Genomic DNA, 27,789 nt, shown 5'->3' with positions numbered 1-27,789 from the left:
TGTTCTGGATACCCCCACCAGAGGAAACGTCCTCTCCACATCCTCCTTATCTGTTTCAATGAGATCCCCACACATTCTTCTAAATTCTGGTCAGTACTGGCCCAAAGCTGCCAGACACTCATATGTTAACCCCTTCATTCCCAGAATCATCCTTGTGAACCTCCTCTCCAATGACATCCTTTCTGAGATATGGGGCCCAAAACTGTTGTCCAAGTGCGGCCTGACTAGTGCCTTATAAAGCTTCAGCATTACCTCCTTGTTTTTATATTCTATTCCCCTTGAAATAAATGCCAAAATTGCATGTGTCTTTTTTTTTTAACCACAGACTCAGCCAAAAATTAACCTTCTGGGAGTCCTGCATGGGGACTGCTAAGTCCCTTTGCATCTTTAATGTTTGAATTTTCTCTCCTTTTAAATAGTCTACACTTCTATTTCTTTTACCGAAATGCATTATCATACGTTTCCCAATTGCCACTTCTTTGCCCATTCTTCCAATTTGTCCAAGACCTGCTGCAATCGCATTGCTTCCTCAGCACTACCTACCCCTCCACCTATCTTCGTATCATCCACAAACTTTTTCCACAAAGCCATCAATTTCATTATCCAAATCATTGACAAACAATGTGAAAAGTGGCGGTCCCGATTCTGACCCCTGAGGAACACCTGAAGTCACTGGCAGCCAACCAAAAAAGGCCCCCTTTATTCCCAATCGCTGCCTCCTGTCTGTCAGCCATTCCTCTATCCATGCCAGTATCTTTCCTGTAATGCCATAGGATTTTATCTTGTTAAAAACAGCCTCATATGTGGTACCTCATTAAATGCCTTCTGAAAATCCAAGTAAATGACACCCACTGCCTCTTCTTCATCTACCCTGCTTGTTACTTCCTCGAAGAATTCTATTAGATTTATCAGGCAAGATTTCCCTTCACAGAAACCATGCTGATTTTGACTTATTAGTCTCCAAGTACCCCAAAACATCATCCTTAATAATAAGACTCCAACACTTTTCCAACCACTGAGTTAGGCTAACTGGCCTATAATTTCCTTTCTTTTGTTATCCTCCCTTAAAGAGTGTAATAACAGTCCTCCAGGACCTAGTCAGAATCAAGTGATTCTTGAAAGATCACGACCAATGCATCCATTATCTCTTCAGCAACCTTCTTTAGGACTCTGGGATGTAGTCCCTCTGGTCCAGGTGACCTTTCAGTTTGCCAGCACTTTTTCCTTTGTAATAGCAATGGCACTCACTCCTGCTCCCTGACACTCACCAACTTCTGGCATACAGCTTGTGTCTTCTGTAATAAATACCAAAGCGAAGTATTTAAGTTCATCTGCCATTTCTTTGTCCTCCATTTTAAAAACTTCCCATCATCCAACTTCCCACTCACTTTTGCTACCATATATGCCCTTTCCTCGGCTTTTATGCAGTCCCTAACTTCCCTTGTCAGCCCTGCCATTTGAAAACAACTTCTTCTGTGGGACATATCTATCCTGTATCTTGTGAACTATTCCCAGAAACTTCAGCCACCTCTGTTCTGCCACCATCACCACCAGTATCCCCCTCCAATCCACTTGGACAAGCTCCTCTCTCATGCCTCTGTAATTTCTGTTATTGCGATACTGATATATGAGACTTAGGCTTCTCCCTCTCAAATTGCAGTATGAATTCAATCATATTATGATCACTGACTCCTTAGGGGTCATCTACATTAAGCTAATAAAATCTAGATTATTACACAACACCCAATCTAAGATAGCCTTTCCCCAAGTAAGCTCAAGCACAAGCTGCTGTAAAAAGCCATCCCCATAGGCATTCAACAAATTCTCTCTTGCAATCTGATATCAAGATAATTTTCCCAATTCCCTTGCATATTGAAGTCCCCCATTACAAATGTGACATTAGTCTTTCCAGCCCCCTTTGCAATCTGAACCGCACATCTTGGCTACTATTTGGAGGCCTTTCTATGATTCCCATAATGTTTTTTTTACCCTTCTACTTTCTTAGCTCCACCCACTTTCTCTGACCCGATGTCACCTCTTTCTAAAGATGTAATTCCTTCTCTTACCAGTAGAGCCACACCACCACCTATGCCTTCCTTCCTGCCCGGACCAAATGGAACTAAATCACAAGGTTCTGAATGAGGTAGCTGAAGAGATGTGAAGGCATCACTGGATTCTGGAATGATTCCAGAGGACTGGAAAATTGCAAATGTTACTCCACTCTTGAAGAAGAAAGGGAGGAAAGCAGAAGAAAGGAAGTTTTAGGACAGCTAGCCTGACTTCAGTGGTTGGGAAGATGTGGGAGTCCATGATTACGGATGAGGTTTCAGATACTTGGAGACGCATGATAAATGTAAGCCAAAGTCAGCATAGTTTCCTTCGGGGAAATCTTGCCTGACAAATCTGTTGGAATTCTTTGATGAAATAACAGGCAGGATAAACAAAGGAGAGTCAGTGGATGTTATTTTCTTGGAATTTCAGAAGGCCTTTGACAAGTTGCTGCATGAGGCTACTTAACAAAATAAGAACCTATGGAATTACAGGAAAGATACTACTAGCATGGAGATTGGCTGACAGGCGAGAGGCAAAGAGTGGGAATAAAGGCAGCCTGTTCTGGTTGGCTGCCAGTGACTAGTGGTGTTCTGCAGAGATCCGGATTGGGACTACTTTTCTCATTATATATCAATGATTTGGATGACAGAATTGATGGCTTTGTGGTGAAGTTTGGAGACAATACAAAGATAAGTGGAGGGCAGGTAGAGTTGAGGAAGTAGGAGATTTGCAGAAGGACTTGGACAGATTGGGAGAACGGGCAAAGAAGTGGCAGATGGAATATAGTATAGGGAAGCGTATGGTCATGCTCTTTGACAGAAGAAATAAAGGACTAGACTATTTTCTGAATGGGGGAAAAGATTCAAAAATCAGGTGCAAAGTGACTTGGGAGTTCTTGTGCAGGTTAACTTGCAGGTTGAGTCAGTGGTAAGGAAGGCAAATGCAATGTTTGTATTCATTTGAGAGGACTCGAATATAAGAGCAACAATGTGATGCTGAGGCCTTATAAAGCACTATATTGTGAGCAGTTTTGGGGCTCCTGATCTAAGAAAAGATACGCAGGCATTGGAAAGTGTCCAGAGGAGGTTCACGAAAATGATTGTGGGAAGGAAAGTGTTAATGTATGATGAGGTAAACACGAGGAATTCTGCAGGTGCTGGAAATTCAAGCAACACACATCGAAGTTGCTGGTGAACGCAGCAGGCCAGGCAGCATCTCTCGGAAGAGGTACAGTCGACGTTTCCGGCCGAGACCCTTCGTCAGTACATCATATGAATGTATGATGAGCATTTGATGGCTCTGAGTCAGTTAATGCAGGAGTTTAGCAGAATGAGGAAGGATCTCGTTGAAACCTAGAGAATAATGTAAGGTCTTGATAGAATGAATGTGGAGAAGATGCTTCCTATAGTGGGTGCGTTTAAGACCAGAGGGCACAGTTTCAGAATAGAGGGATGTCCATTTATAACAGATAAGAAGGAATTTCTTTAGCCAGAGGGTGGTGAATGTGTGGAATTCATTGTCATTGGCAGCTGTGGAAGTCAAGTCATTGAGTATATTTAAAGTGAAGTTTGATAGCTAATTAGCTAGTCAGGGCATGAAGGGAGGAGAAAGGGGTTGGGAGGGATAATCCATTAGCCATGAAGAAATGGCAGAGCAGGCTCAGTGGGTGGACTGGCCTAATTTTGCTTGTGTCTCTTATGGTCCTCTCACTTGATTACTGTCACTTCCTACATATCAAAGGTGTAGCCATGGACATTTGCATATGCCCCAGCTATAACTGTCTTTTTGTTAACTACATCAAAAACTCTGGCACCATTTCTCAACTTTTTCCCCATTACACCAATGACATAATTGGTACTGCTTCTTACACCCATTTGCAACTCACCTATTTTATCATCTTCGTGATCAACTTCCAACCTGCTCTCAAATTCACTTGGACCATTTTCAATACCCTCCTTTTTCTGGATCTCCTTCTTTCTCAGTTCTACTCACTGACATTTACCGTAAACTCACCTACTCTTGCTGCTCTGTGAACTACACTCTCTCCTCTCCTATAAAGATGTAACCCCTCAGTTTGTTTCCACCACATCTCCTCTCAAGATGAGGACTTCCACTCCAGGATACCTGAAGTGTTCTCCCCCTTCAGCAAACATGGCTTCCCTTCAACCGATGGAGACCTCTCTCAAACTTCCTCCTGGACGTAGCCTCTCACAACCCCTCCCCTCGGACAGAGAGATACGATTTCCCTTTACCTTTCAGTGTATCAGTCTCAACATCATCCTTCAATACCACCAGCTGATACAGGATCCCACAACCAGTACCTGTAACTCATCCTCCCCAGTTCTTTCTGCTTTCTGTAGGGTCTACTCTCTGTAACACTCCTGTTTGCTCTTCCCTCTCCGTTTACCCCACCCCCACCAACAGCACTTTCCCCTGCAACTGCAGGAAGTGCAGCACTTGTTCCTACATCTCCTCCTTCACCACTATCCAGGGACCAAAATGGCTCTTCTAGGTGAGGCAAAGATTCAATGCACCTACTCCAACCTCATCTACTACACCCATGCTCCCAATGTGGCCTACTCTACATTAATGAGACCAAGCGTTTACAGTACCATGTCTCCAGACAACTAGTTCTAACTTGTAGGCTATCTGCAGAGTTTACCATTCTGGCACAACCATGTTGATTTTTAGCAAAATTTTGGGTCACACAATGCAGCTACATATGGACAACCTAACTGAAACCTATCAAATGATGAAAGACTTCGATAGAGTGGATGTGGAGAGTATGTTTCCTATGGTGGGACAGTCTCAGACCAGAGGACACAGCCTCAAAATAGAGGGGCGTCCTTTTAGAACAGAGATGGGAAGGAATTTCTTTAGCCAGAGTTGTGAATCTGTGGAATTCGTTGCCACAGCAGCTGTGGAGGCCAAGTCTTTTTAAATATTTAAGACAGAAGTTGATAAAATTCTGATTGGTCAGGGCATGAAGGGATACTGGGAGAAGGTAGGAGATTAGGGCTGAAAGGAAAAATGGATCCGCAATAATGAATGGTGGAGCAGACTCGATGGGTCAAACCGCCTAATTTTGCTCCCACATCTTAATGGTCTTATAATACAGGAACAAGTTACAGGACTTTAACTAACAATTTGTGTAAAAGGACATGAACTTAATGAGGCAGCTACTGTGGTTTCAGTCCTGTACATCTTTGAACATGCTCATTTCCATATTACTTGGATTGGTTCCACATTTTTTCTGTCAGTGCAATTTAGGCATGGCACATCTAGTTTGTCTTTATATGGGGTTATCTTCTACCCTACATCTATCAGCAAAATCAAGCAGTCTTGAGTTTTGGCACCTAAAGGGGAAGCAATTTAGGATTATCAGTACCTTTAACAAGAGAAAAGAACAAATTCATTAGAACAATCCATTTTCCAGCGATCGTTTGCTTCGTTATGCTTAATGTGGCACCAAATACATACTGTGAATTTTACTCCTGGTTGAGTTGACCGTATCCTTGATTGCTTAATTTCAAGTCTTGCCAACATACAAGCAACCCTTGTTGGTGCAAACAAAAGATGCACACAGACATCTTCTTTGGGACAAACCATCAATTCACAGTTGCCGATCAACCGTTCTTCAGGACCAAATGTGCTCTGTAACTACAAAGACAGTATCTGAATTAAAACTCAATCTCAGACATTCAAACATGAGGAAATTCACAGATGCTGGAATTTCAAGCAACACACATCAAAGTTGCTGGTGAACACAGCAGGCCAGGCAACATCTCTAGGAAGAGGTACAGTCGACGTTTCGGGCCAAGACTCTTCGTCAGGACTAACTGCCAATGAACTGTCCAGCTCTTGGCTCCATCCCTCCTCCTCCTGTGTTCTCCTATCATTTCGGATCTCCCCCCCCTCCCATTTTCAAATCTCTTACTAGTTCTTCTTTCAGTTAGTCCTGACGAAGGGTCTCAGCCCGAAACGTCGACTGTACCTCTTCCTAGAGATGCTGCCTGGCCTGCTGCATTCACCAGCAACTTTTATGTGTGTTGCTCAGACATTCAAAAATGTCTTGACAAATACTCCTAAAAATACTTCATGAATATTGAGCAACACAGCATAGGGACAGAATTACATTGCCAAAGTAACTTAATCTAATCTGGCCTAAACATGGTTTATATTCCTTCCTTTTTCTACTTGCTTATGTGCCTATCTATATACCTCAGACTTTGTGATTGTATCTGCTTCCACCATCTCCACTGGCTTTACACTTTGTGCTTTAAAAAACATTGTCTCATAAACTTATTTTAAACTTTGCCCTTCTCATATTAAACCTGAGCCCTCTAGTATGTGGCACTTCTACTCTGGGCCTATCTATATACCTCAGACTTTGTGATTGTATCTGCTTCCACCATCTCCACTGGCTTTACACTTTGTGCTTTAAAAAACATTGTCTCATAAACTTATTTTAAACTTTGCCCTTCTCATATTAAACCTGAGCCCTCTAGTATGTGGCACTTCTACTCTGGGAAGACCACCCTACTTGTGAACGTGATCAAGAGCAAAATCCTTCAGACAGTACACAATATTACTTCTCTCACTGTTTTTGTGTCTTCATTTTCTTTCAAATGTGGTCCTGCTACTGTTGAAGCCTGTGAGCTATAGTTTGGTGGTGCTTTTGTGCCCAATTGAAAGATCTGGCACCTTGCTGTCTCAGGGGGAGTTCAGAGAGGCTTTGAGCAAAGCGTGTGGCCTCAAGGTCAAGAAGCCTGGAAGTGGGGCATGAGCTCATGATCAGCTCCATTTCTCACTGATTAAAGCATCGAGGAAGATTGAAAATTACGAAGGACAAGAGTGGAAGGCAGGTGGGTGTTCAGCATTATTTACCTGCGTTCAAATTGTCTCTTTCTCCTTCTCCTCTGCGAGCGAGTACTGGAGTCCTGGGTCTTCGGCAAGGTTTAATCAACACAGATTTGTGGATTGGACTCTATAGATCATGTTATGATGTGTTTTTGTTGCTATTTTGATCAGGGCAGACTGGATCTAGAGCCTGCGTTAATGAACAACACAGTGCTAGACTGAACTGAGCTGAGTTAAACTGAATATGCCTGGACTCTTTTGATGACTTTGGGAGGTGGGATTCTGTGTTTTTAGCTTGTTTTTTTCCCCATTTGCAATTTGTTCTTTTTTGTGCGTTGGGGGTTTGGTGCTTTTCTTTAAAGAAATTCCACGGTGTTTCTTTGTTTTGTGGCTTTCCATGGAAGGATTTGGATTTGGACACTGGTCTAAGCAGAAGGGATTAATTTAACTGGGCATTTGATAACATAATGGGCTAAAGAGCCTGTTCCTGGACTATGTTCTATAATTTGCTGGATTATCCCCATTGCCATTTTTAAACACATGAACAACACTGATTATTTTCCAATCTGCTGGGAACTTAGCTGTAGTTAATGAGGATACAAAGGTCTCCATTAAGGCCCCAGTCTCCTCTTGCCTCCCTCAATAACCTGGGATAGTTCCCATCAAGCTCCAGGGAGTTATCTAACTTCAAGCGACCCAAAACCACTACCACCTCCATTACATCAACATACCTTAGAATATCATACTCCTCCCTGACCTCTTTGGTGAACAGTGATGCAAAGTGCTCATTTACCTCACTGTTCCCTTTGGCTGCAGGAATAAATTACCTTGCCTTTGAGTGGAGCTAAACCATTCCCTTGCTCCCTTTAAAAAAAAATGCACACTTGCCAATGGCAATTCATGGTCCCAGATAGCTCTTCTGATGTCCTAATTTTTCTCCTGCTTTCTTTATATTCCTCAAAGTCCCTGCTGATTTCAGCTTCCTAAACCTTACTTAAGCTTCCATTTTATTTTTGACTAAATTTACATCTTTCATCATCTGAGATTCCTGAACCTGGTCATCCTGATCTTTGTTCCTCACAGGAACATTTTGCTCCTGAATTCTGACCAAATAGATTTGATAATCACGCTAATTTCCTCCAAACTGCATCAATTTTCTAACAAAGTAGATTGAAAATACACTGCATGAACTCACACAATTTATTTCCAGTATTTTAAAATCACAAAGGCAAGAGGTTATCATCTATAATGACAATGAAAACAAAATATGAGAGTTTGAAAATTGATTTCCTTGGAAACAGAATCTCTAGGGCATAGTAATTACTTTTGATTTCAATATGCAAATTACATTACAGAATTAGAATTAACATTTACCTGAAAGCAGTCCTGATCTTGACCTTTGATCAACAGGCGTAACTGCTGTGCAACAGTTGAAGAATTATTTCTAAGCACAAGTTTCTGATGACTGTAAGTTGAAAAACAGTGCACTGAGAAAATATGCAAACTGGTTAATTAGAAGAGGTGTTTTTTTTAAAAACTATTTCATTGAAAGTGGGATGACATACTGATTGGTAGGTTAATTGGTTACTGTTAGTGTAGTTGGGTGGCAGGAAGATCAGGATGCAGTTAATGATAGAGACTACATTACAGGGAAGTAGGTGGAGGGAATGCAACTGGTAGCTCTCAAAAGTTTCCCAACAACTACCTCTTATCTTACGAAAAATATTAAAAATATAGGAATTACCCTATCACCTTGATGTAGTTGGAAATAGTGGTATAAACATTTATAACCATTATTTGGCAGCATCTTTCACCAGAGAAGTCAGAGAATGGAACTTACACTGTCCTTCCGAGGGAAACTCCTCCCCATGATATAAATTGCTTGTTGGACAGAATTGGTGGTATCTCCAAAGAGGAGCTTCCGGATGAAGAGATGGATTGATAGGATTCAGGTTTCCAAAGCACTCCTTTTAAGCCAACTTCATACTGGGGACCAAAAGGTTGAACCAGAATAGCCAAATGGCTAAAAAGATAACAATTCTTAGCATTTCCAATGACTTTATCCTCAAAAATAATTTATAATTTGTTCAATTATTTTAAAAACAGAGCTGAGTTAAAAAAATAACTAGTGGAATGAAAATAATTACAAATTCAAAATGTGAAATACTGTAGATAATATACATTTAAAACAGCTAATGTTTGTTACAAGCAATATCAAAGGAAAGTAAACTCTTGAAATCAGAGTTAACAGCAGAGAATTGAAACTACCCACCAGTTTTTATGTATGTCCCTTCTCATCTTAAAATTAGTTCCTCTAGTTTTAGACTTCCCTGCTCTGGAAAAAACTGGCCATCCATTGGGTCCTTAATGATACAAGTATGTAAAGGTAACCCCTCACCCTCCTTAAAAAAGATCACTGAAATAAAGCAATATTTCTTTTTCTCCACTATGTGTAACTAAGCATTTTCATCTTTTACTCAAAAATACTGACACGTCAAAGAGAGAATCAATTACAAAGTTACTGGACTAATGATGCATAAAGGACATTTCGTGCCCCACAAACTCAAGCAAGTCTTCCTTTATTAGGACATTAATACTACCCAAGTTGGTGCATCAGAACCCAGCGAAATGCAACTTTGTCATTGTAAATTTTTCTATATATTGTTTCATTGTGGAGATTATCAATAATTCTAGAAATAATAGGTTAATTTCATATAACAAGGAACATAAAAATTCTACATACAAGGGATAAAGCACAAGAGAAAGCTCCATAAATAAAGGTAGACAAATTGATGGGGCCTGATGACACAGACCCATTGATTTTAAAGGAGGTGGCTGCAGTGACATTTGACCCATTGGTTCAAGTCTACACAATTCAGAAGCTGTACTAAAGAAGCATGGAAACAAAGTGAATTTGCAACTCAGCTTGAATGTCAGTGGTATCAAAAAAAGATTGAAAGTTATACCTTTGCATTTCAGTCTGTGTATCCTTTGGAGTATATGAAACAACTATCTCAGATTCTTCTCCAGGGCAAATGAGTATATTTTCTGGCTGTGCTAGAAAAAAGCCAGGTTTGGCAGCCTAAAGGAAAAATAAATTTCATGGATCAAGTAAAAAAGGGATTATTTCAGGATTTGTATTTTCCACAGTGGAATTCTTATAACATGGATCAATGCCAATAGGGTTTCAGAAAATTAGAGAAACAATTTAACTTAAGACACTTAAGCCATGGACTTTGACAGTGACCTGTTATTAGTGTGCACTTGGCCAAGCAAGGTTAAAGTTCGTATCTGTAATTGGTAACAAGGATTAGCATTCAAACAAAAGAATCAGCACAGCAAACTAAATATTCTCTTCCAGTATTTCAGAATTCTGTGATTACTTCCACTAGAACTACTTCCACAGAAAACAGATAGCAGTTATTTTACCAGTGGAAGGAAAAAATACACAAAACAGCAGTCAAGTTGAAAGAAAAATTGTAAAGGGTTTCAGAAGTGCATATAATAGTGCTCTCTTTCATAAAGCAATAAATTTGACAGCCAATTCTGGACAAGAAACACATATGGAAATAAAGATAGCTGGATGCTAACATTTTGCAAATTTTGGGACAGAATTGGCATTGACATGACTAAAGGTGTAATTGTGAGATATTTGACTATTGTTATGCAAAGAAAAAATCTAAAGAAATGGAAGGTTATCTTTTATTACTCTCATGAAATTGGTTTGAAAAAAAAATTGATATCTCACCTGAATCTTTAGCTGTGCACTGATATTTCCAGCATTTTTTAGAGGGAGGATTTGTTTAGCTGTCTTGCCTGGTTCAGCAGAAATGACAAGCGTCTAGATGCAAAAGCATTGAAAATTTCAGTCTATGTAGCACTGATATACTCCAATGCAGGTTTCATAAGAAAAAAACAGTTTAGTTTTGAAGACCCAGAAACAAAGTAAGGTTTGATAACAAGGAACTAGTCAGAAAGAAGCCCTCAAATTAGCTTTGCCAAACATATAACTTTTCATAGAGGAAGGACATGGTTACACCTGAGTGGGTGCAGAGGAGGTTCACTAGGATCTTGCCTGGAATCGAGCATTTAAGTTAGAAGGAGACACTGGTAGCTAGGTTTGCTTTCTTTGAAATGGAGGGAGGCTAAGGGAGAGCTTGAATGAAGTGTTCAAAATTATAATGATCCAAATCTCTCCTTTTGCAGCAGTGCCCCATTTTGCATATCATTCTGGAACTTAACCATATTTCCTCCATGAAAAGTATGTCTCATTCCCCCCCCCCCAGGAAAAGAGGCTGCAGACAATACTCCAAGAGTGGTCTCCCCAAATCCCTGTAAAATTGCAGTAAGACATCCTTGCTTCTGTACTCCAGTACTCTTTCCATGAACCACAAATCCCTAGTATTTTTACATGCTTGCAGAAACCTTTACAGACCCATGTTATGGTCCTTGCAAGTTTACACTCACACTTCATCTAATCAGTTTTGCAACATATACATAGTTAATCAGACTTCCATGTCCTACCACTTTCAATTTACAGTTCACATGGAAATTCAGGACTACAAAATGTAGTTATGTACCCTAACCCACATAAACCACATCTGTAATTAAGCAATAATGCTGCACAACTAGAACACAGAACAGTATAGTACAACACAAGAACAAGCCATACAGTCCAAATTAATTAATGACACATAACTAAATAAATTCCTTCAGCTTGCCCATGGTACATGCCCCACAATTCTTTGCATATTCATTTGCCTCTATCACGACTGCCTCCACCATCACACCTGGCAGCAAATTCCAGGCACCAACTACGGTGCTTTAAAAACAAAAGCCACACACACACACCCCTTTTTAAATTTTCTCCTCTCTTACTTAAAAATGTGTGCCTGCTAGTATTAGTAATGTTGACCCCAAGGAAAATTATACCAGCTGCCTACCTATAGCTCTCAATTTTATAAAATTTATCAGGTCTCTACTGTTTCCACTGGTCCAGAGGAAACAACCCCAGTTTGTCCAACCTCTAAGCACTTGCAGTTTAATCCAGACAACAACGTGGCAAACATCTGCAGATTTGTCTGTTTAACAATGAATGCTAATTGAACTTGATCTCTCCTTCCTTAAAGGTCAACAGGGCTGGTAGAAGTGGAAAAGGTTATGAGTGTTACTTCGGCAAAGCTCTGCACTCCACATTGTCATAAAACCCAAAGCAAAATATTTCCTTCAAATAGTAATGCCAGCATACTTGCAGGTGTTTGGGAGCATGTATTCTGACAATTCCAACTCTGGAACAGAGTGGTATACTGTTAATAATATTGCTGGGGCCAGGAGTATCAACTTCAACATCAATTCTTGCCAAGTATTCCTCCGGTGCACCGACGGGATCTGAAACAAAAGTTATGGTATTTACTGCTGTAAAATTCAATGTTTCAGGGGTTGATTCAAAGCTGTTAAAATTTAATAAATAATGGAAGAAAACAATGTTGCACATGTCTTTACTTAAGTTTTAGAAATGAATTGATTTCATTCTATTGCACCAATATACCTGTTTATCATCTGATAAAAAAATAAAATCAATCTATATTCACTGTTATTAGAGGACAATCTCTTTCCTAACAATCCTCCATATTAATATTAACTTTATTTTATCCTTTTAAAGAAATTCTCCAGAAAGAAACATTTCAGAAGTAAAATATTACAAAGCAGAAAGATTGAAACAGACTGTTGTAAATAGCACATATGGAAAATATCAATCTGAACTATTTATCTTTCCACAAGAACAGTTACCTCAAATTTACCCTTAGAAAAATGTTTACGCTTTTCTATTTGGCCTTCATTTAATCTACTCTTAACAAAAAGAGCCTCTATTTTTATTCATGGGAAAACTGATATCCTTTTAAGAAATTTCTAAAATAGCCTCTGCATGACTTCCATCCACTACCCAAGTAAAACAAAACAGCTCAACTATTTCATTACTGTCAATATGGGGTCAATTATATCTTTAATTTCTATACTTATTTGTAAACCTAACAATCTGATATACTAAGCATAAATGAAGGATGATCCATGGGTTGTATTAAAACTGTCCATTTTGGTGCTTACGGAAAAAGGAAAACTGACATGATGGATGATACACAGCAACTTTACCTGCTACAATTCCTACAGCTCTTACACTTATGTATTTTCCATTTTCAACTGCCTTCATAGCTTTTATAAACCTTCATTCATGCTCATTAACCTATCAATTAGAGAATTCTAGCAACACACATCAAAGTTGCTGGTGAACGCAGCAGGCCAGGCAGCATCTCTAGGAAGAGGTACAGTCGACGTTACGGGCCGAGACCCTTCATCAGGACTAACTGAAGGAAGAGCTAGTAAGAGATTTGAAAGTGGGAGGGGGAGGGGGAGATCCAAAATGATAGGAGAAGACAGGAGGGGGAGGGATGGAGCCAAGAGCTGGACAGGTGATAGGCAAAAGGGGATACGAGAGGATCATGGGACAGGAGGTCCGGGAAGAAAGACAAGGGGGGGGGGGATCCAGAGGATGGGCAAGAGGTATATTCAGAGGGACAGAGGGAGAAAAAGGAGAGAGAGAGAGAGAGAGAGAGAGAGAGAATGTGTGTATAAAAATAAATAACAGATGGGGGTACGAGGGGGAGGTGGGGCATTAGCGGAAGTTAGAGAAGTCGATGTTCATGCCATCAGGTTGGAGGCTACCCAGACGGAATATAAGGTGTTGTTCCTCCAACCTGAAGATTATAATCTTTACAGTAGAGGAGGCCGTGAAGACATGTCAGAATGGGAATGGGATGTGGAATTAAAATGTGTGGCCACTGGGAGATCCTGCTTTCTCTGGCGAACAGAGCGTAGGTGTTCAGCAAAGCGGTCTCCCAGTCTGCGTCGGGTCTCGCCAATATATAGAAGGCCACATCGGGAGCACCGGACGCAGTATATCACCCCAGCCGACTCAGAGGTGAAGTGTCGCCTCACCTGGAAGGACTGTTTGGGGTCCTGAATGGTGGTAAGGGAGGAAGTGTAAGGGCATGTGTAGCACTTGTTCCGCTTACAAGGATAAGTTTAGAGAATTCTGTTACATCTATTCCTTCCCCATCCTTGCTGCAATATAATTAACTTGGTTTCTCCCTCTCAGTTCTGACAGAAGGTCTTTGTCTTGTTCATTAAAGGTTTATCTTCCAATTGTTCCGTCAGACCTCCTGAACGTTTCCAACATTTCCTGTTTTTATTTCTTTCATGTTGTGCTGGAAACCAAGATTCTTCATGTCAGCAAGACAGATTCACCACACCCAGACAGCTGAACACTGGCTTTGAGTGGTGTGGGTTGATGTACTTGTAAGGCAGTCTTTTGCCAGCAAAACACAGACCAGTAATTATCTCAACCAGTTGTGTGACAAGGAATCTGATTAACACAATTGTGTTTCAAAGAATTAACAGAAATTACATTGGTAATTTTGGTTGCCTTAAATGACGAATATTTTCGCCCTGCAGTGATATGGTCCACTGTCCAATGACAAAAAAAAAAAAAAAGAGGCATCAGTAGTTAACGATTAAAATTATTCACTTCTGTCTAAAACTAGGCAGTCACCGACATATTAACTCTTTATAATGAAGATGAGTAATCAAATAATATGTTTGGCTTGATTCTGGCCAAAGGCCATCTACATCCAAGCCTGCCAGCACAATATTAAACTTCAGAGATAAGCTGATTATCAAAAAAGATGGTGACTACAATTAGCTGTTAAAGAGGTAGGAAGATGCAAGTCAAATAGTTAGATATAGTAGCTTCTTCAATTCTTCATTGCTTGCAAGAAACTGTTGAGGCAGAGACAGCTGCAAGATTTAAATTTATTTACTGTGCCTTGAAAAAGTATTCAGCCCCCAAAACTATTTTCACATTTTACTGTCTCATTTTCTAAATTTAAAATATATTGAAGTAGGATTTTTTGAGCTAATCTACAAAATATTGTGTATGTGAAATCAAAATAAAAATTCCAAAACCTGTCAACAATTAACTAAAAAATCAAGATTGTGGGGTTGAAAAAAGATTCATCCCCTCTGTAATTACTACGCGAATTTTCCTTGTGCAATAAACTGTATTACCTTACCAGCTCATCTAAAATGGATGTTAAAAAAAAAAATTGGAGGATCCCGTTTTCAATGAATTCATAAGAATGAAGCTCCCTCTCTCTCAAAGGTCCAACAGTGTGGCTGATTTTTAACAGACCAAACCAAAATGAAGACAAGACCATTCAAGACAAATCAGGGAAATGAAGCAAAAATCTGGGGAAGGGTATAAGACCATCTCAAAGGCACTAAATATACCTTGGAGCTCACTGCAGTCCATTGTGGAAAAAGTGGGAAAAAAAATGAAACCACAGTCACACTGTCCCTCTAACCTTCGTCTCCGGCACCTGTAAGAGGCCACCGTGACACCAGAAGTTGTTGAGCTCTGTTCATCTGGGCTATGTAAGTATTTTGTTGGCATGTGCATTTTGCCTGTTATGGACATGTGTGTGAAGGGTGGAAGAGGAATTGTGGCTAAGAAGGTGGCAGCCCTGATGTACTGAACATGAACAGATAAAGTTGCTTAAATGAAAGAAAATCTTGCCTTCGTTATTTGAGCATTAACAGTGGTAGCAGAGGATGGTTTCTAATTAATCGGATTCCAGCAACAGTCGGAATTAGTTTGAATCAGAAAACGGCATGCCTCCTGTGCAGCAACCAGTGTAGCAAGCATAGGTCCCAGAGTTATCTGATGAGGGTACCATTACCTGGTACAAATCCACTCGACAACTACAGCAGGAGATCAAAATGTGCGGTTCGTTAAAGTACTTGCCACTAGGCAAAAACTGTTCACACAGAACCAAACAAGTTGAGCTAAATGAAGAAAATAACAAATCTGAAGATGTAGAAGAGTGTCATATAACAATTGTTTGCAAAGGAATCACTTACTAATGCAGAGACATCTGATGATAGAATCTCTAGGATTTGTTATTATTGATACAGCATGCATATGTAGTGTGTGGAGAAAAATGGCTTGAAAGCTATGTAAGTGAACTAAACTACAATGAAGCGCATAAAGTGGTGAACACAGATACGCCATGGTTACAAAGCATTCAGATTTGGAGCTGGAAAGATTGTACACTCCACTAGAAGAGTGAAAATTCCCCTAAAAAATAGGGCAGACAAAATGTTATATCGAAATGAAGGTGGTACCAGTGAATATTCCATTACGCTAAAGAAAACGAGGGCAGTACTGGATTTGGGGTAAGACCAAGCAACAATGTTTCAACAGTTAGTGTCTCTTGAGCTCACCAGCTCTGGACATTACTGAGAATCAATGTGAGAATGAAGTACTAACTGTCACAGAGGACATGAACGCTGGATGAGAAACGCAAAGTGTTGCTCAAGCTTCTCAAGCAGTCTGGACATGCTTTGACTGATAGACGTCAAACTGCTCAGGAATTCAGAAAACAAAGATACAGATTATTTTTCCTTTCTAAAGCAGATAATTGATAGCTGTGAGACATGCCTAAAGTTTGGAAAGCCTCAGCCCAAACCTGTGGTTGGTCTGCCACTAGCATCTGAACAAAATGAAACAGTAGCCATAGACCGACATAAATTGGAGCAAAGAATGTGGTATCTCCACATCAATAATGAGTTCACACATTTCAGTCCCGATAGCATTGTAAACACAAAAAGACCTTCAGAGATAGTTTAAAAATCTCCACCTATTCCTGGATAAGTGCGTATGGCCAACCTCAGAAAGTAATCAGTGATAATGATGGTGAATATAATAATGATTAATTCAGAGATATGGCAGAGAACCTTAACATTGAAACAAATTCAAAAGTGGCACACAGTCCTTGGAGTAATCGACTTCTGGAACGACAGAATCAAACGCTTACTGAAATAATGCTGAAAGTAAAGAAAAGCAATGGCTGTGATTGAAATACAGCACTTGACTGGGGCCTTATGGTGAAGAATACAACGTACATGCCTAAAGCTTGTATCAATTGGTGTTTGGCCAGAATCCAAACCTTCTCTCTGTACTGGTTGATAGGCCACCTGCTCTGGAGGACAGAACAAGGAGTTAATGGGTTGGGGAACACATTTCAGCATGCATCAAGGAAGGCTTTCAGTGAAGCAGTGTTCAAAGAGCACTCAGGGCACAGCTCCATCCTGCAGATGAGAAATAAGAGACGGGACAAAGTACATTACAAAAAAGCAGATTGCACAGAATGGAAAAGTCCTGGAGTTGTCATTGGTCAGGATAGAGTTGCGGTCTTCATGAGACATGGAAGAACATACGAGAGTGTATCATTCCAGACCATGTAAAGTACAAACTGAAGTTGATCAGAACTCCATGGAGAATGACACAAAAAATGAAAAGCCCTTACCTGATGTAGTGTCACATAGCATAGGCCCTGCTACAGGGATTGCAGCTGAAGACCCAACAAAGATGCTCAACAATGGCACAGATAGTGCCAAAGAAAGTGCAGCTGGGGACTCAACACACTTGCTTGAACAGAAATCATCATGTGCAAGGACAACATGAAAGTTTCAGTCTTAAAACAGGTCAAACTCTAAGATTTGTAAACCAAGATATGGTCTACATATAAAGCTAAAGTCTTAGGATAAGCAGGTAAAGCTACTGGGAGACACAAAAGTTGGTACAACTTGAAATACTTAAAACTAGCCATGTTCAGACAGACTTCATGTCATGTCAGACAGACTTCATGTTGAATCAAGAATTGGTCAGGCTGGATCATTTGAGAAACATAAAGATGAAGATGTCCTAGTAACTAAGCACGTGTCATTTGAAACTGCGAAACAGGATGAAATCAGTAGCAATAATGGAATGTTTGAGGAAGTCAGAGACATTGGCTGAAATACAGTGTCTGTAAGATGGGTGTGCACCCAGAAAGAAATCCCAACAAGAATTACACAAAAAGCGTGCCTGGTAGCTGGAGGCTTTGAGGAACTGAACATGAAAGAACTCCAGAAAGACTCACCAATATGTACATTAGAGTGTCTCTGACTTCTTCTCCCAACGATATATCAAAAGCATTGGCATTAGGGGGAACAGCCAATATGGTGACTTCTTCAAGCTCATCTGCAAAACACTTTAAATTCCTCTCTTTAATGTCTCTTTTTCTCTTTTCAAGGTGGCTAGGGTCCTGTTGGAACCCATGATCTGTAGCTGCACTCTAACTGCGGTTCTTCACAGCAGTGGGTTCCCCTCCCGAAGCTCGTCGACTGGCTGTTTTCGATTATCTCCAGGAGCAGTCTGGAAGCTGTGTGCCTTCTGGGTGCAGCCCCTGCGGACACAATTCTTCCAAGGTGTTGTCAACTGCAGCGCTGTGGAAGATCGGAACATTGAAACAGCTGTGGGAGTCTCTGACTCTGGAGACTCTGCTGGTTCGCGAGTCATGTGAGTTCAAATGAACGTTGCTGCAGACTAAGAATCAAAACAGTGAACTGTTGATCTCCCCTCTCGCTGTGGAAAGTGCAACACCTCCCTTGTTGGGTGAGCAATGGTTTTTGTTGGACTGCAGATCACAGTCTCTCTTTGGGGGCCCTGTTTGTTCCTTGCTTGGTGGGTGGTGGCACTGATGCTTCCTGCTGGAATGTGAGGGGAAGGGAAAGGAAGAGGGAGTGTTGATGCTTTGCTGCTGCTTGTGTGTGTGAGGGGGAAGGGGAGGGAGGCTTTGGGGTTCATTCATTCTTCCGGGTTCACAAAATTTTGCCACAACAGTCATCCCTCAGCTAAAGTCAGTCTTTCAGATTGAATTGAATTAACTTTATTTTTTGCATCCTTCACATACATGAGGAGTAAAAATCTTTACGTTACATCTGTCTAAATGTGCAATCATAGTAATTTATAACAATTCATAATAAATAGAACAGTCAATGAAACATAGAAATACATTCAAATCGATAGTTAAGTGAGTTAATCAGTCTGATGGCCTGGTGGAAGAAGCTATCCCGGATCCTGCTGGCCCTGGCTTTTAAGCTGCAGTACCATTTCCCAGATGGTAGCAGCTGGAACAGATTGTGGTTGGGATGCCTTGGGTCCCCAATGATCCTTTGGGCCCTTTTTTCACATCTGTCTTTGTAAATGTCCTGAAACATGGGAAGTTCCAACTACAGATGCGCTGGGCTGTCCGCACCACTCGCTGCAGAATCCTGGAATTAAGGGAGGTACAGTTCCCATACCAGGCAGTGATGCAGCCAGTCAGGATGCTCTCAATTGTGCCCCTGTAGAAAGAAAGTTCTTAGGATTTGGGGGCCCATACCAAACTTCCTCAACCATCTGAGGTGAAAGAGGCGCTGTTGAGCCTTTTTTACCACACAGCTGGTGTGTACAGACTACACGAGGTCCTCGGTGATGGGGATGCCAAGGAACTTAAAGCTGTTTACTCTCTCAGCCCCAAATCCATTGATGTCAATAGGGGTTAGCAGATATTCATTCCTCCTGTAAACCACAACCAGCTCCTTTGTTTTTGCGACATTGAGGGAGAGATTGTCTTCTTGACACCACTGTGTCGGAAAGATGACTTCTTCCCTCCTTCTCGTTATTGTTTGAGATTAGGTAAATCAATGTAGCTTCGTCAGCAAATTTAATTAGCAGATTAGAGTTGTGGGTGGTGACGCAGTCATGGGTATACAGGGAGTAAAGGAGGTGACTTAGTACACAGCCCTGAGGGGCTCCTGTGTTGAGAGTCAGAGGGGTGGAGGTGAGGGAGCCTACTCTTATCACCTGCTGGCAGTCTGACAGGAAGTCCAGGATCCAGCTGCACAAGACAGGGTCAAGGCCGAGATCTCTGAGCTTCCTGTCGAGCCTGGATGGAATTACGGTGTTGAATGAGGAACTGTAGTCCAAGAACAGCATTCTCATATCAGCATCCTTCTTCTCCAGATGTATAAGGAGGGTATGTAGAGCAGTGACTATTGTGCCACCTGTCGATCGGCTGTGTTGGTAGGCGATCTGTAGGAGGACCAGTTTGGGTGGTAGCATGCTGCAGTTGTAGTCCTTGACCAGCCTCTCTGAACACGATGAACATGGCAGTTTCTGCTGTGTAAGAGATGGACATCCTGCTGTTCTGCATCATGAAAGCTACAGAGGAATCTTCAGACAATCCACATGGAATCCTTACGTGCCATATGGCGAGATACGCCCTTTAGTGAAGCTGAAGGTAGGCAACTCAGGTCAAAGAGAGGTCAGATTCTATGTGTGGCAAGACAGAGCAGACCTGACATGTTTGATGCCTGCAATTTGGTGTCCAACACAAAAAAAGCCACAGTACAAACTTTACATGAGGCAAACAAGATAGTGCGCAAAATTCAATCTGAAAAAGTAACTTTGAAGTTTCAACAGCTTGGAAAAGAATGCTCACTGAGGCTCAGTGTCTTCAGTGATGCCTCACTTGGAAATCATCCTGATGGAGGGATTCAAGGAGAATATTTTATTGTACTAATGAGAGAAAAGGGAATATTTTCACCTCTCTGTTGGCAATCAAAAAGGATCCGAAGAGTTGTAGTAGTACATTGGCAGGAGAAACCCTTGCAATGACTGAAAGTATTAACAATGTTGTTTATCTGACTACACTCTATCCTGAGCTTGTCCATAGCGACCCACAGAAGAACACACTACAAATAACTTGTGTTATAGACAACTGTTCTTTAGTTGATGTCCTCAAATCTACAAGTCAGTTACAAAGAGGCTTCGTCTGGAGATAAGCAGCATCAAGGAATTCGTCCAAACACAAAAAATTCATGAGCTGACTGTCTCACAAAGAAGAGAATGCCAGCTGTTATGCTGCTGAAGACACTTCGTGAAGGCATTTGGTACCGTAAGAACTGTATGAACATCAAGAATTAGAACTAATTCCCGTATCCAATTGGACATTTGAATTGTTTTTTTATGTTTTTAACATACATAAAAGGATGGGAGATTATTCAGTTCTGTTCATTTAGGCTATGTAAGTATTTAGTTGGCACGTGCACTCTTCCTGTTATGGGCATGTGTGCGAGGGTTGGAAGGGGAATTGTGGGCAAGAAGGTGGCATCCCTTATGTACTGAACATGAATAAATAATATAAAGTTGCTTAAACAAAAGAAAATCTTGTCTTTGTTGTTTAAACATTAACAATCACTCTGTGTGAGCTGCAGAAGTCATTGGCTGTAACTGGAGTTGAAGTTCATGTCTCCATAATCTCTAAGGTCTTGCACAAAAAGGGTATTGAGGGAAGAGGGACAAAGAAGTAGCCCTGGCTAAAAAAAAACATATCCTTGCCCACAAAGACTTTGTAAAAATTCACTTAGAAGATACTGTAAAGATGTAGGAGGAGGCCTTGTCATCAAATGAGCCGAAACGCATTTTTTGGACTCAACACTAAGCGATACATGTGGCTTTGGGAATGCTTTTCAGCAGCAGGGGCTGGAAATCTGGTCAGGATTGATGGGAAAATGAATGCTTCTAAATAGAGAGATCCTGGATAAAAGCTGGCTAGCCTCTGGCAGAAAGCTTACACTGGGGAGGAAGTTTGTCTTTCAGCATAACCAAGACCAAAGCACACTGCCAGAGCAACCATGGAGTGGCTTCAAATGAAGAAAAATTACGTTCTTGAGTGGCCCAGTCAGAGTCCTGATGTTAACCTGATCACACATCTCGAGCAAGACTGCTGTTCAATGCTGCACCCCAACTAACCTGGCACAGCTTCAGCAATCTTGCAAGAAGGAATGGGCAAAGTTAATAAGAGACTTATCCAAAAAGACCACTGGCTGTAATAGCTGACTGTGGTACTTCAACTAAGCACTGAGCAAAGAGGGATGAATACTTCGCACTTCTGAATTTTTAGTTTTTCATACTTTACAATTTTCCACGTTTTTGGGGCTCTACTATGAAAAAAAGGAGCATGTGATTCACAAATAAAAATTCTCAGTTAAATTAATCAAAATCCCTGGTTATAATACTAATTTATGTGAGCAAAGGCTTGGAGGCTGAATACTTTTTTAAGGCACTGTACCTGAGAGCATGCTGCGTGAAGTGAAGCCTTTTCAAAAGAAAAAGTCATACATTTTTCTTTCATATCACCTGCATTATCTAATCTCAGTTCAAGTAATGAAAGTCACTACAACCAACTTTGAATTGTGACGGCAAGAAGGAGAATACCCAGTCAATATCGTTATTCAATAATCACTACTGCACAAATATATGCTGGTATAATGCTGGTCAAAAAGCCTGCAGATACTTATCATCTAAAACTCTGATCTTTACCTACATCTACAAACAAAATAGCTGTATGAACCAACACATTTTAAATGCACATCAGACAATTTTCCAATATGCATCACTGCATGAGGAACAACCCACTCTGTACAGTACAAACAAACCATGCCTTTTTTTCTGGAAGGAGATCTCAGTTGTAGCTGGGGCAATACTTAAACATTAACTTCAAACATTAAGGTATACATACCTGTATTATAGACGTATTTTTGCGGTGCTTGAAAATGAACCCACACAACAAGATTTTCAGGATCCTATTAAAAAAAGGGGGTCTATTAAAAAATAAAAACTTGCAACATCTCAGCACAACCCACATCTAAACATTCCAGAGAATAACTGATATCGCAGGGTATGTACTTGTCTGAGAGTTTCAGCTGCCAAAAAGACAGCAGTACGAGTGGTTTCTCCCCCTAAAAAACATTTTTTTTTAAAGGAAGGTATTAGAGGAAAATGCAAGTTCTTTATATGATCGATTAAAACTGGGTAAAATAGGGCATTCTATGATAGATAGGGTTAAAAATTGCCTCTCTAACTGACTAAACTGGAGAAGCAACTGCTATAGTTAATTCTACACTTAGATCATATCAAAACTAAAACCTGTAAAGTTAATGCACAATAATTATTGGCGACAACTCAGAAGAACATTTTCTTTTGTAATTAGAAAAACTATGACCCTTCTCAATGAGTGAAAACTCCCATACAACATTTAATTACTGTGAAATGTCAAAGTCAGCTAATAATAATGGAACACACAAAATGCTGGTGGAACACAGCAGGCCAGGCAGCATCTATGGGAAAAAGTACAGTCAACGTTTTGGGCCAAGACCCTTCATCAGGACTAACTGAAAGATGTAGTAAGGGATTTTAAAGTGGGAGGGGAAGGGGAAGATCCAAAATGATAGGAGAAGACAGGAGGGGGAGGGATTGGGCTAAGAGCTGGAAAGTTGATTGGCAAAAGGGACACAGAGCTGGAGAAGGAAGAAAATAATAGGGTTCCCCTTGTCCTCATCTACCACCCCACCAGCCTCCGGGTCCAAAGTATAATTCTCTGTGACTTCTGCCACCTCCAACGGGATCCCACCACCAAGCACATCTTTCCCTCCCCCTCCGCTTCTGCTTTCCGCAGGGATTGCTCCCTAGGCGACTCCCTTGTCCATTCGTTCCCCCCCATCCCTTCCCACCGATCTCCCTCCCGGCACTTATCCTTGTAAGTGGAACAAGTGCTACACCTGCCCTTACACTTCCTCTCTCACCACCATTCAGGGCCCCAGACAGTCCTTCCAGGTGAGGCGACACTTCACCTGTGAGTCGGCTGGGGTGATATACTGCATCCGGTGCTCCCGATGTAGCCTTTATATATTGGCGAGACCCGACGCAGACTGGGAGACCATTTCGCTGAACACCTACGCTCTGTCCGCCAGAGAAAGCAGGATCTCCCAGTGAGCACACATTTTAATTCCACGTCCCATTCCCATTCTGATATGTCGATATATGGCCTCCTCTACTGTAAAGATGAAGCCACACTCAGGTTGGAGGAACAACACCTTATATTCCGTCTGGGTAGCCTCCAACTTGATGGCATGAACATTGACTTCTCTAACTTCCGTTAGTGCCCCTCCTCCTCTTCTTACCCCATCCCATATTTATCTATTTATTTATTATTTCCCCCCTTTTTTTTCCTCTCTGTCCCTTTCACAGTAACTCCTTGCCTGCTCTCCATCTTCCTCTGGTGCTCTCCTCCTCCTTTCTTTCTCCCCAGGCCTCCCGTCCCATGATCCTCTCCCTTCTCCAGCTCTGTATCCCTTTTGCCAATCAACTTTGCAGCTCTTAGCTTCATCCTTCCCCCTCCTGTCTTCTCCTATCATTTCGGATACCCCCCTCCCCCTCTCAAATCCCTATCTCTTCTTTCAGTTAGTCCTGACGAAGGGTCTCTGCCTGAAATGTCAACTGTACTTCTTCCTATAGATGCTGCCTGGCCCGCTGCGTTCCACCAGCATTTTGTGTGTGTTGCTTGAATTTCCAGCAACTGCAGATTTCCTCGTGTTTGCGTAATAATAATGGACCCTCTATTAGGTAGAAATAATTGACTTACACATACCATCCGTAAACAATGCTACAATTATGCTCAGACATTCATTGGGTTGTGAATTAAGAACATAAAAAATAGAAGCTAGAAATGGTCATGGCTTCTTAGTGCCTGTTTCATCATTTAAAAACATGGCTTATCTTTACATAATGAATATATTCAGAGCCCAGTAAGGGCTTGCTTATTTGTTGTTTCGTCTGTTAACCAATCCAAGCCATAACATTAGACCAAATTCTATGTCTTCTAACTAGCTCAGATTAAAGTCACAGAACCCATACAGCCTGTTCAGTCTACTGAATTTGTACTGGCCATCCCAGCAGAGTTACACTAATCCCGTTTCTTTCTCCCTCAACTCCCCTCACATTCTCTGCCTTATCAACACACTAGGGGCAATTTACAGTGGCCAAGTAACTGTCCAACTTACTTGGATATTGGAAGGATATACTCATGCCCTTGCAAGGACAGCATGCAAACTACATGCAATCAGTTGATCCATTACAACCATCATCCCCTGAATCAGTCTGGTGAAGCCTCAGTGCACTCCTTCCACAGTAAGCAGATTCTTGGGCAAGGAGACTAAAACTGCACACAACATTCCATCTACAAGTTCACGAGAATCCCATCTCAATGCAGAATAACATGCTTCTTTCTATACACAAAATCTCTTGTCAGGAAAGGCATCCCATTTGCTTTTTTAATTGCTTGCTTTCAGTGTATGATGTACAATGACATCTTGAAAATTAATAGTACAGAATACTTTAAGCTAAAGTTTGAAATTTCTCATCACCTCTCCATCACAGCTTGCTCGCAGCACGTGATTCATGACAGATGGACCCACCAATGAAGAGAGTCTTTCAGTCTGTAATGATGTTTCTGTCACTGTGTCAGGTTTGGAAAATGTGAAACATCGCCATGCAGCAGGATTCTACACAGCATGGAAATAATTAGAATTATTACAAATAATTAACTTTCCAGAGAGCCTCAAAGATCACATATATAGAAATTAGAAGCTGGAAAAAGCCACTCAGCCCTTTCGGTTTTGTCAAGATCTGATGAACCTTAGCTGTGTATTCCCCTGATCGGTGGTATTCATTCACTCTCTTGTATATCAAGTACCTATTTACCTTTGCCTTAAAAATACTCAGACTTTTTCAATTGCCCTTTGAAAAACAAATGCCTTTAAGATTAAAATCGAAGATGATTCCATATTTAGATAAAATGGATTCCTATCCCCAGAGAAAGATGAAGTTACTTTGAGTTGAGTTTCACAGTTCAAGAGATTTGTTAAATTATGCTCTATGTATTCAACACTAAAGAAATTAATTTCCCTCTTTGAAAGCATTCCTTGCTCATGAAAGTACTTCTTTTACTCAATCTTAAACCAGAACAGAATAAATTGGTCAACGTCAATTCAATGGAACATTAGTTACGTAGCTAATGAAATTAAAGACAACAAATTTATATTTATAGCATTAAAGTTTCTCAAAAGAGCTTCCTACAAGTCATCTTTTCCTTTGTAGTCAAAAAGCAGGTACTGCATAGCACATACTGTAGCTCAGCCAGATCAAGCTGAGGAATATCTACTCAGACCTGAATAGTTCAATAGAATCAGATTTATTATCACCTGCATGCGACATGAAATTTGTTAACTTAGCAGCAGCAGTTCAATGCATACATAATATAGAAGAAAATAATAAGTAAATCAATTACAGTTTCTGTATATTGAGTAGACTGAAAATCGTGCAAAAAAACAGAAATAATATATATTAAAAAAGTGAAGTAGTATCTAAGGGTTCAATGTCCATTTAAGAATCGGATGACAGAGGGGAAGAAGCTGTTCCTGAATAGCTGAGTGTGTGCCTTCAGGCTTCTGTACCTCCTACCTGATGGTAACGATGAGAAAAGGGAATGCCCAGGGTGCTGGTGGTCTTTAATAATGGACGCTGCCTTTCTGAGACACCGCTCCTTGAAGATGTCCTGGGTACTTTGTAGGCTAGTACCCAAGATGGAGCCAACTAAATTTACAATCCTCCGCAGCTTCTTTCAGTCCTGTGCAGTAGCCCCCACCATACCAGACAGTGGTGCAGCCCAACAGAATGCTCTCCAAGGTACATCTATAGAAGTTCTTGAGTGTATTTGGCATAATGCTTAAAGTCCATTTTATAAAATTATATTCATTGGTTTTGCTGAAATGGCTGAACTGATCAGGCAGTAATCCAGAGGCACATTCTAACAATCCACAGATGCAGATTCAAATCCCACTGTGATAGTTGGAGACTTTAAAAGTTCAGTTAAATAATATTGAATAATAAAAAATAGGTTCATTAATGGTAACTGCACAACTAATGGATTATAAAAGTCAATCTGATTCACTAATTTCTTTTAGGAAAAGAAAGCCACTGCTCTTATTTAGTCTGGTGTTAATGTGTTTGAGAACCAACAGCACTTGGTTCACTTTCCTCTGTCATATGTGTAAGACATTCAGTTGTTTCATAACACAACTGCAACATTTTAAACATTTAAGGTCCGGCAGGAATATTGGTAATGTTAGCAACGTTTTGAAATTGTTCAATGAATATAAAAATATATATATTTAAATAAGTTTGAATCCAAATGACCAGATTAATGCCAAAAGCTGTTATCCTGCAGAAAGAAAAAAAACTTACAGCACTGATGACAAGCCGAAGGGGAATGGTGGCGTGAGTCCCATTGACAAGTTTGAGAGAGAGTGTTTTACCACCACCAGGTAGTAAGTCACCAAAATCCAAGCATCCTCTTTTCTCTGCTACAATCTGGAATTAAATACATTATTGAATTGATCTGCATTTTATGTGCACTTTGGAACTGCAGAGAACTCTTTGAAAGATTATGAATTCAATTATTTAGTCTGTTAGTATTATGACTTTTTAAGTATAGTTTTACTTTTAGCAATTAATTATTAATGAGCAAAGAAATGATAGGGTCAATGCAGGGTCTTTCCTTATTTTTGATGCTTGTTTATCCTCAACCTTAAAAACAAGCAATCTGATCAATTTCATGTGAGCTGCAAACCATCACTGAACACCATCACTCCTCCTGCATCCAAAGAGCATTTCAATTATACTTTCAAATATTCCATACAGAATACACAACTTAGACAGATCATATGGCACCAACAGTACTTGCAGTTTATACAAGCAGTTCCATTCACATAAACCACATACTCTCAGTAAGTTTCTACAAAATTCCAGCTGCATCCTTTGTACCTTACTGACAGCCTCTCATTATGCTTATCATTGAAAGGAAATCATTTGTGTTTACTCTTTCAAAATCTTCCAGTATCTTAAATGTTTTATATACCCAAGTCTCACATGACTTCCTCTTTTCAGGTTAAAGGACATTCCTTCTCTATTGGTATAACCTTAGAATTCAGGCTTTACATTTATAAAGCCTCACACAATTTCTCCTGTGTCTTCATATATTTTCTAAAATATAGGAG

General features: G+C 40.5%; 1 protein-coding gene across 11 annotated transcripts in view; it reads right to left on the bottom strand.

Annotated features, from left to right (window-relative positions):
• Positions 1-27,789, bottom strand: part of cep192 (centrosomal protein 192) — a 228,056-nt gene that overhangs the window by 76,731 nt on the left and 123,536 nt on the right. For all 11 annotated transcript variants that reach the window (XM_072258457.1, XM_072258408.1, XM_072258373.1 and 8 more), the window contains 9 exons: positions 26,978-27,103; positions 25,099-25,236; positions 22,416-22,479; positions 12,161-12,300; positions 10,661-10,753; positions 9,879-9,994; positions 8,753-8,935; positions 8,287-8,377; positions 5,533-5,712 (listed from right to left, as the gene is read on the bottom strand). In XM_072258457.1, coding sequence (XP_072114558.1) covers positions 5,533-5,712; positions 8,287-8,377; positions 8,753-8,935; positions 9,879-9,994; positions 10,661-10,753; positions 12,161-12,300; positions 22,416-22,479; positions 25,099-25,236; positions 26,978-27,103 — 1,131 coding nt within the window. The remainder of the gene's footprint in view (positions 1-5,532; positions 5,713-8,286; positions 8,378-8,752; positions 8,936-9,878; positions 9,995-10,660; positions 10,754-12,160; positions 12,301-22,415; positions 22,480-25,098; positions 25,237-26,977; positions 27,104-27,789) is intronic.

Source organism: Mobula birostris, chromosome 1 (assembly GCF_030028105.1).
Source record: "Mobula birostris isolate sMobBir1 chromosome 1, sMobBir1.hap1, whole genome shotgun sequence".
Lineage (NCBI taxonomy): Eukaryota > Metazoa > Chordata > Chondrichthyes > Myliobatiformes > Myliobatidae > Mobula > Mobula birostris.
This window is presented reverse-complemented; position numbering and strand designations above follow the sequence as displayed.